Below are 9,325 nucleotides of genomic sequence, written 5' to 3' on the forward strand. Positions count from 1 at the left end.
AAAATTGACTCAAAACATCAGCGCATTATCACACAACTCCTGAAAGTATTGGAAAATAACCCAAACAAACAAAAGAAACAGAAATGTTGTACTTTTGTATTTGTTTATTCAAGAAAATACACCAATATTACATATCTGTGAGTTACAAAAGTAAGAGCTGCCGCTTGGTGGTAGATGTTGTCGCTCATGATGAGGATGGAAAAGGTTCCAGAACCATCTCTAAAGAGTTTGGAACCCACAAGTAATCTACAGTCAGACAGATTGAAGACGACTGTTCCCCTCCACAGGAGTGCTCCACCAACAAAGATCACTCCATAATAGTCTGAGAGGTCCCAAAGGAACCCAGGGGAACTTCTAAGCAGCTGAAGGCCTCTCTCTCATTGGCTGATGTTAATGTTGATGAATCCACTATTATCCACTAAACATCATGTGGACAAGACAGAGGACTATTGGGACAATGTTTAGTGGACAGATGAGACCAAAGTAGAATTTGGTTTAAATGAGATGAAACAACATTCCAGCATCAGAACCTCATCCCTCCATCAAACATGGGGGTTATTTAACATCTTTAAATCCAGTCAAGTCTAAAATAAAGATTTTAATCGACATGAATGTAGAGTTTAGTCATGTTTTATTGTTCTTTGAGTTTTCCAGATTAAATCCTCTTGAGTAACTTCAGAAAAATGTGCAATTATCCATAAATAACTATGAGGGTGTTGTATGCTTGTTACTTGTCTTTTATGTTTTTTTTTATGTATCTGCCTAGGGACAATAGATGAAAACTAGCTATGGTGCTAATTCTAGCATATTTACATTGTGTACTTGTACTGATGTCCATCAATATGCACTGTCCCTATCTAAATAAACAATTAAAAATTCTTGGTTCCTTAAAAGCATTTTAGTTTCCTTCTTAGAGCATCTTAACGTGTGCAGATAAATAAGTGTCACCATCGTTATACAAAAGAGAAACGAACTTGAAATGCATTTTAAAACTTTTAATGACATGTTATAAAACCAGACAGAAAAAATCATTCAACAATGTTGCATAAACAGAACTGCCATGCTCGTGTGTTCATGTTATGAACATTTATTTTTTTACATTTTTTAAATCTATGCAAACACACCGGTACGTCAGGTCTGTGCATACTGGCTGATATATACTGGCAATAAAGCAATAAAGCAATTAAAGTTGTTCTATAAATAAGTAGCGGTTATAACATCAGTCTTTTCAGGTATTTCATATATACATCTGTGCACGATTTATTAAGAAAACTACTTGATGTTCAACACATTCCTGTCCAGCTTTAATGCTTTTTTTTTTTAATGTTTACGGAGCAGAGTCAGAGCTCAAAAAAGTAAACTGAAAGAAAATGTGAAGCCACAGGGTCAATCACTCTGAGCTGAAACCTAAGGTGTGTCACCATCAGTCCATGGAGCTGATATTTTATAAACTAATGATCAGATCTGGACATTATCCCAGTTCTCCCTGCTGCCCGCTGCCCTCCTCTAATGCGGGGAAGCATTGTGCGAGCTCATTGGTCAGCGTGTGCTTCTGTCCTCCCCAGTTAAAGTGTGTAGGCTGTCCCGACTGTCCACCCTCCGACGCATAAACAAAGAACGGGCTGAGCTCGATGGCCAGGGCCGACCTGACCAGGCCGACTCCGCCCCAGCGCTCTGAGCAGGGGTGGTAAACTCGCCCGCTTTCGGGATGCATGTACAGCGCCTCCGGGCGGAACGGGACGGAGAGCTTTTCCGCACCGCCGCAGTACGACAGCAGCTCCTGGTCTCCGGGGCCCGGCAGCAGGTGGGTGAAGACCACGGGTCGGTCGTCGCAGCGCAGGAAGTTCCTCTCCCTGCCGCACAGAGACAGGAAGGGGAAGTCCTCCTGGTAGCGGCCGCTCTGATTTGAGCGCAGGCGACTGAAGAAGAAGACCAGGAAAGGTTTATCTGGTGGGAGAAGACACAGGCAACATAGTCATAAAGTGCATCCAATTCAAGTATGATTATGATATAATTATATATTTTGATGTGAATTTGTTAAAGATTTAATTTACCTCTATGTGACTGGCTGTGTTTATAGTTTAAAGCCTAATGTTTGTGTTAAACTGTGCTTATGCTAACATGCTATGGCTAACTATAAGTAACTTTGACTACAGTTTTGATGGCTAAAAGCTACAGGGCTTATTAAGAAAGGATTCACCTCCTTGGATGTTTCCCCTTTTATAAATTAAATCATGGTAACCCCCGCCCTTCAAGTCAGTATTTAGCAGAAGCTCTTTTAGCCACAATCAACACACTGCATCTGTGACAGTAGGTCTCAGTCTGGTTTGCACCATTCATCTTTACAAAACTGCTCAAGCTTTGTCACTTCACACAGGGCTTGTGTGTGAACAAATTCTCCAGTAGAGTGAAGTCTGGTCTCTGACTCAAACATTCACCGTGATGTCTTTAAGCCATGTCTGTGCAACGTTCGCTGTATGCTTAAGGGCCATTGTCTTGCAGGAAAATAAATAGTCTTAGATCTCTAGGATTTGTGGGACCTCTTAAGTATTAACAAAGGGTTGATTCAGCAGTTAGAATAAACCCAACATATGTGTTGTGTGTGCTCATGTTTACCTTTGAAGCAGGTGACAAAGTTTTTCACTTTAGTGTCGTCCAGGAAAAGCTGCAAAAATCAAACCACACATGATCAACGTGCTGACGGAATATTAACATTTTTTAAAGTTTATGTTTCGTGTCAGTTCATAATCTCACCTGTCCTTGGTGGTCGATGTAGTAGAAGTATTCTCGGATGCGAGGTTCTGGGCTCTGGCCCTGGATGTATGAAGCGGTGGTTCTGGAGGCGGTGTGGCCGGCGGGCAGGCAGCGCAGAGCGGCCAGAGCTCTGCAGCTGAGAGCCGCGGTCCGGACGAACAACATGACCGCGGAGAGTGAATGTGTTCCGGATTAAACACAGAGGAACGAACAGCTGGGGTTTGCGCTGCTACAAGAAGTTACACAACTCAGACTGTGTCCTCATGTTATTGTTTACAGTGACAGAGAAGCAACCCGGAAGTGTTAAGATACTACAACAACGTCAAAGTTTAACTACTGCCACCTGGTGGACTCAATTATATTTAATATGAATTCAGCCTTGACTATAATAAGAAATAGTTACACATTAATACATTTAATGAATGGTATATTAAAGTAGAATAATAAGAAAAATACTATAAAATATAGTACAGCTATATATATATATATATATATATATATAGTAATTTCTTTGCCAACCTTTTCCACATATTTAATAAAATTAAATAAGACTTTATTAATCGCCAAGGGTAAATTTAGTTGTTGCAGCAAGAAAATGCAAAAATACAAGTTAGATAATAAACAAAGAATAAGCTAAGAAAGTATATATTTTAAAGGTACAGAAATAATTTACAGTTGCTGTACCAAGCTTCGGTAACTAACTTTTGTTTGCTGAGAAACCAACTACAGTTAAGTAAGTAGAATTAAGAGAATATTGTGAATAATAGAAGTATTGCACTTAAGAAAACAAATATTGCACAGAAATTACATGGAGAGGAAGAGAAACACCTGACATGTATGTACTGCACTGAAGAAAAGACCAAACTTGTGTATTCCCGGAGATATAGACAGATATGTAGTCCAGAGAGTGTCTGTGTGTTGTTGTTTTTATTAGTGAAATGTCTGCTGTCATTTTTTTCAGATTTATTTGATTAAAAGTGCAAAGATATTCACTTAGAATTAAAGAGACATGGAAAAATATCAACTCCTCACCATAGAGGTGCAGCTTAGCCCCTAATTAAAATGATAAAACTATTATTAAAACCATTTTAGTGACCGTCTGTCAGTAAAATAATCAGCCACTTGTTTCAGTTTGTTGTGTAGATGTCACATTATCTGAGCACCAAGCCAGCCTACACAGTGTGGGCTCATGTGCTGTTGGGTGAACACAGAAAGTCTCTTCAGGGAGCTTCTTGTAAATCTCTGCAGATAAAAGAACCACATAAATAACAACAACAACATGCTTCTGAGACACGTTAAAAGGCCAGCGGAGTGTAAACAGAGGCTCCTTTGGCTCCACAGAGAGCGCACAAAGCGGCTGATTCACACAAGCATGGTAACGACTTGAACTCCGGCCAGAAACGTCTCAGTGGTGAAGCTCCAGTTGTGGTCAAAGAGCGAGGAGACGGGTCTGCTTACCTGCAGGTTTCTCTTCCGCTTCCTCCCCCTCGAACTCCTCCTCCTCCTCCACCAGGTAGGGTGGGGTTGTTTCTACCTGGAATCGGGCAACAGACAGAACAGTAACTTAAGGACACAGTAATGACATTATAGCCGAGTTTCGGAGTGTTTACATCGACTTCACAGTAAGTTTATCTCTCATACGGCTAGTTTATTGAGCTAATTAGCCAACACAGCTAACAAGCTAATTTACAACCTACAAGCGTAGTGTTTTGTTTTGGCTGTTTTTGAAGCTACATACCTGTCTCTCGGTTGTTTCGCGCGAAGTATAGAAAGCTTCCTCATTTCTGCAAGTTATTATGTGGTTAACTTGATTAGTTTATTAACTTTAATGTTTTTGTAAGAGGCTTCTAGATTATGTTCAAGTTACTTTACGTTTTTTGTGCGTTCTGTCGTAAAATACGTCAACGTCGTATTTCTCTCCGTCAACGATACTGTTAAAAAATAAATTGAAATATATTAAATTAATTGAATATGAATAAAGTTTCTTCTTGTGGTAAATGTACATGTCGTATTTTGTTAATCTGTTTATTTATTTTTAATCGTAAAATGGCTTGAATGGGCTTCTACCGCTACTACTCTAAATTTCTGGTTTCTTTACGTTTTTGACGTTATGACGCAAGGTACGTCAACGGTTAAGTTCTGTACGTCAACGGTAGCTGAAAAGTTTATTTCGACGGTTAAAAACACAACATAATGTCTTTGAAATACATATAACACGAGGGCAGTTTTGTTTTTATTGTAATATAGAGTGGGTTTATGTTGTTCAAAGGTCGTTTCTGTGTAAAAAAAAAAAAAACGACCCAATTTCGGTCAACAGGTATGAGCCAACCGCCCCGTTCAAACCGGGGACACCGGGAGAGAAACGGAGGCCAGCACCAGCCACACGACGACCGGCGTTCATCCCCCGACCACCGGCGTTCATCTACGGACAGGTGTGCTTTACTCAGTACAGTATGAAAGTGCCTGGAAGGAAGAAGTACTTGTACAAAAGATTGATACCAAACTGGCCAAGGGGGCTTTAAAAGCAGCATGTATTTGTGTAGAAGTGCACATGACTAGCTATCAAAAACACAAAACATGTTAAGTTTACTAAAATAGATAAACGAGGAAACTAGCTATTGATCACAATGCCCTCCAGACAATAACAACCCTCTTCATATAGTGAAGGTAACCAGCATCCCAACAACAAACTTCCCTTTAGTAGTTTAATCCTGCCATGACAATAACCTTAACTTGAGCATTTTATAGTTTGAAGATAGTTTGTCCACTTTAATTCATTCATCTTCTGTAACCGCTTGTCCTCTGGAGGGTCACAGGGGAGCTGGAGTCTATCCCAGCTGTCATTAGTACCCTCCTGGGCAGGTCTCCAGTGTATCGCAGGGTCTGTTCACACTCACACCTGCATCCAATTAAGAATCACCAATGAACCTAACGAGCATGTCTTTGGACCTGGAGAGAACCCACGCAGACAGAGGGAGAACACGGAGAACTCCACACAGAAAGGAACCCAGTCGGCCGATGGATTCAAACCCAGAACCTTCTTGCTGTGAGGCATCAGTGCTAACCACCACGCCACTGTGCACGTTTCCATTTAAACACATATAAATACAGGACATAAAATACACGATAAACCTAGTAAATGACAAACTAATGGTTCTCAAACTATCTGGGAAATGACTGCGAACAACAAGACATCTGGGATTCATTCAGCGCCTCTATCAGCAGTGGCTCGTTCTGTGCTTCATACACACCGATGCATCAGTTTGAATCATTAATCATGTTTCTGTTGCTGATGCTTACTTGTGTACTTGTACCTGAGTTTTTTCAAATAGCCATATAGGTATTTATTTGTCAGTTATTTGCTGTTTAATTAAAGGAGAATATACCTTATATCTATAAAGAAAGGTGGACTCTTAGATACTGTAAAATATAAAACCCAAAACACTGTGAATCCTGATTTAAAGTGACAGAGCTACAACCTTAACATCAACTCAAGTTAGGATCAAACTTCACTCTTGGAAATCGTAGTTGACAGAACAGACTCACAGGTCCGTTTAGCTGCCGTTAAACTCTAGAGAGTTTAAACCGTCTGTATCCAGCATAGCTGCCTCAACATCACGGAGACACACAAGAATCACCTTCACCCCAAAAGAAAATCAGCACAGACACATCTATAGGGTGACTGGGCTCAGACATAGGGCGCGGAGCTCGGAGTAAAGTTGCCGCTTCTTCTTCTTCTTCACGTTGAAAGTGGCTTGTTCAGGTGGTTCAGGCATCTGGTGAGGGTGCCTCATGCATGTCTTCCCCCTTTGAGGTTTACCAGGCATGTCCTGCTGGGACAAGACCCTGGGGTAGACCCAGAATTTGCTGGAGGAATTCTGTATCTGGAGAGGCCTGGGGATACCCCCATAGGAACTGGAACGTGTTGGAATACCTTGCTTAGCCTGTTTCCATCACAACCCAACCTCGGATGAGTGGATGAAAATGGAGGGATGTTTCCAAAAGGCAATGGAAAATTGAATGTTTACAGTTCTGTGATAACTTTATAAACTCCTTGAGGAGGATGACTGAGTAGACGTTGTTTTAACCTGCTGTAGTGTTTGAGTCATGTGTTTCTCTGCTCCAGGACCTCCTCCAGACCTCCTTACTACCCCCGAGATTCTGACTCCCCACCCAGGCATTCGCGGGAGGCTCCCCGGGCGGAGCACCACGACTCCAAATGTACACACGTGTGCTCCAGGAGAGGTGAGGTCACGATCGCAGTGGTAACATCTAGGTCAGTTAAAAGGAAAGTGCTTGTAATGGAGGCTGGTTTCAGTGCAGTTCATTCCTGCCTCCCTCTAAGGGAACTGGACAGACCGGTTTTCTGGTGTTTACTCAGAAGGAGGAAGCTAATAACTTGATATCCAAGCACACCAAACTAATGACATGCCACAAGAGTTGATTCCCTTAAGAATGTTAATAGCACCGTACCTGGTGTAGAGAAAATGAATTCAGGTCACGGCAAATAGATTATCTTTGACATCTGAGGACACCCCATTGACTTCAAGGAGCGTATGATAGGCATTCTTTAATATTTTGTGACATTTTAAAAGATTGAAAGGAGCGATAAAGTCAAGTTGAATGACTTTACTACCATTTGGGCAGTCACGTCTAAAAAATAATTTCAGAAAACGGTCATTATAGTTTCCCAAAGCCCAAAGGTGACATTTTTAAATGGTTTTCAGTCTCAACCTGAGTATGTTCAGTTAATGATCCAAGAGGCGAAGGATAACAGGACACACAGGGCGCAGGGTGTTTTATTTTCACACTGATTAACTGGTAGATTGATCAGAGCTCAAAATGATCGGTGCTTTCCCTCTCCACCTCTTCCATGTGCTAAGGCATTGTGCTGATTTGCGCTGTTCTGACCAACGCCCTGGTCCTGATCTGTGTGGTCGCAGCTCAGATGGTGAGCTCAGGCTTGTCCATGGCGTCCGCGGGGGGCGGTTTCAACATCAACTCCAACTTCAACCTGCAGGGCACTGAGCTGCAGCAGGTGCGAGAGCTGGACATGCAGTACAGCCAGATGAGGGCACCGGGCATCTACGGCGGCATCGTCTTCAGCCTGGTCTTTGGCGTCCTGTCGCTGGTTTTTGTGGTCGCCGGGACCAAACCCCCCCACCGCATGTCGAAGAAGCTCCTGTACGGAGCGCTGGTGTTTCAGGCGGTGGGTGCGGTGGCGTACGTGATGGCCGTCGGCCTCTACCTGCACTTCATAATCGGGGTCAACTCCACCGACGTGTGCGAGAGGCGGGAGAGGTTGTACGCGAGGAACGGGTACACGTGGATGAGCTGCAACGTGGGCGGGGCGGATGCAGCCGTGGCTCTGTTCGGGCTCATCACCGCCATCCTGTACACCGCCGGCACGGTGCTCACGATCCAGACCATCCGAGGGGTGAAGCGCTACCTGCAGGAGAAGAAGCGACGAGAGGCAGAGAAGCAGAAGGCCCGAGCCCACCCACAGAGAGCCCCGCTGAGGGCCGACACCACCGACGTGTGACGGGCTCACGGAGGCGTCACAGACCAGAGAGTTAGCTGATTGTGTCGAGGCCTCCTAATTTGTCCTGACCTGGACTCAAATATGTTTACAGTGGAGAAGTTTTATCACTTTTCATGCTGCAGAGCCTCTAAGAGGTCAATTATGTCCCTCTCAAAACAAGCAGCTCAGACCTGCATGAGTGGGTGCAGCTGATATTCAGATAACCGCCGTACAGCTAAGGATTTGACTTTAATGCATCAGTGCTGAGTTTTATAACGTTCTCTCAGTCAACGTTAATTCATCCAGAGTTAGTCAGCTAATAATAACATATCCACACCAACTGCTCCATAATATCAATGCACAAATAACTCTGTGGCTCTGTGCCATTGTAATTAGTCAAAGAAACTATTTTGCACAACGTGTCAGCACTGTGATGAAGTCAGGACTCGTAACACATCGAGTGATGACTATAGCTGCCTATTATTTAACATTTAAGAAGTATTTCTCAGAATGTAGCTGTAAATAATTAAGCTTTTACACTTAATGAGATGAAACGTGGACGTAACAAGTAAACCCATTGCAGTAAATTTTTAATATTTAGGCCTGTGGAGTTTCTTTCTGCTTTAGCCTCAACTTTTCCAGTTTTTAAGTATTTGTTTTACTCCTGCAGTGACCCCTCACATACCACCATCTTAAACATGTTGGCTTGAATCAGCTGATAACAAGCTCTGGTTATCCAGGACCATCTGTTTGTATATTTGTTGAGATATGTATGTATGTTTTTATTTTACATGTGTGCAGGTCTAATAGATGTGTTTTATATGGACGTTTGTCTTAATGATGCAACACTTTATTCTCTCAAATTAAACCCAGTATGTGACTCCATTCGTTTGTGGTCAATCAAACAGCCAGTAGGGGGCGCCAGGACTTCATGCTGCTCCTATCCTGCTGCTCTCAGTGGCCCCATGTCCTCCTCAGTGGCCCCAGGCTTTCTGCCAGCCATGACATCGCTGCTGTAACACAATGGACCACACACACACACACACACAC

The 9,325-nt window shown here is 42.8% G+C and overlaps 2 protein-coding genes across 2 annotated transcripts; one reads left to right on the forward strand and one right to left on the reverse strand.

Moving 5' to 3' along the window:
- Positions 1–998: 998 nt before the first annotated feature.
- On the reverse strand, positions 999–4,289 carry cUnh8orf82 (chromosome Un C8orf82 homolog). The gene is made up of 4 exons (XM_084548086.1): positions 4,213–4,289; positions 2,755–2,983; positions 2,617–2,665; positions 999–1,947 (listed from the first exon to the last, which is right to left on the reverse strand). The coding sequence occupies exons 2-4, from the start codon at positions 2,917–2,919 to the stop codon at positions 1,472–1,474; spliced, it is 690 nt and encodes a 229-aa protein (XP_084404212.1). The 5' UTR covers positions 2,920–2,983; positions 4,213–4,289; the 3' UTR covers positions 999–1,471.
- On the forward strand, positions 4,270–9,233 carry LOC311490541 (MARVEL domain-containing protein 3). Its single transcript, XM_084548085.1, has 4 exons — positions 4,270–4,376; positions 5,072–5,186; positions 6,881–6,999; positions 7,638–9,233. Exons 2-4 carry the CDS (start codon positions 5,074–5,076, stop codon positions 8,294–8,296), a joined length of 891 nt encoding a protein of 296 aa, XP_084404211.1. The 5' UTR covers positions 4,270–4,376; positions 5,072–5,073; the 3' UTR covers positions 8,297–9,233.
- The last annotated feature ends 92 nt before the right edge of the window (positions 9,234–9,325 follow it).

The sequence above is a fragment of the Chelon labrosus genome (assembly GCF_963514085.1).
Source record: "Chelon labrosus genome assembly, chromosome: 7".
Taxonomy (NCBI): Eukaryota; Metazoa; Chordata; class Actinopteri; order Mugiliformes; family Mugilidae; genus Chelon; species Chelon labrosus.

What these genes read in the sequence shown, in the direction of transcription:
- cUnh8orf82 (XM_084548086.1), bottom strand. Translation starts at nt 2,919, where the DNA reads ATGTTGTTCGTCCGGACCGCGGCTCTCAGCTGCAGAGCTCTGGCCGCT. An exon ending in ACATCGACCACCAAGGACAG is followed by an intron (nt 2,666 to 2,754) that starts GTGAGATTATGA and finishes TGATTTTTGCAG; the next exon opens with CTTTTCCTGGACGACACTAA. An exon ending in CTTTGTCACCTGCTTCAAAG is followed by an intron (nt 1,948 to 2,616) that starts GTAAACATGAGC and finishes TTCTCCCACCAG; the next exon opens with ATAAACCTTTCCTGGTCTTC.
- LOC311490541 (XM_084548085.1), top strand. Translation starts at nt 5,074, where the DNA reads ATGAGCCAACCGCCCCGTTCAAACCGGGGACACCGGGAGAGAAACGGA. An exon ending in CGGCGTTCATCTACGGACAG is followed by an intron (nt 5,187 to 6,880) that starts GTGTGCTTTACT and finishes TCTCTGCTCCAG; the next exon opens with GACCTCCTCCAGACCTCCTT. An exon ending in ACACGTGTGCTCCAGGAGAG is followed by an intron (nt 7,000 to 7,637) that starts GTGAGGTCACGA and finishes CCATGTGCTAAG; the next exon opens with GCATTGTGCTGATTTGCGCT.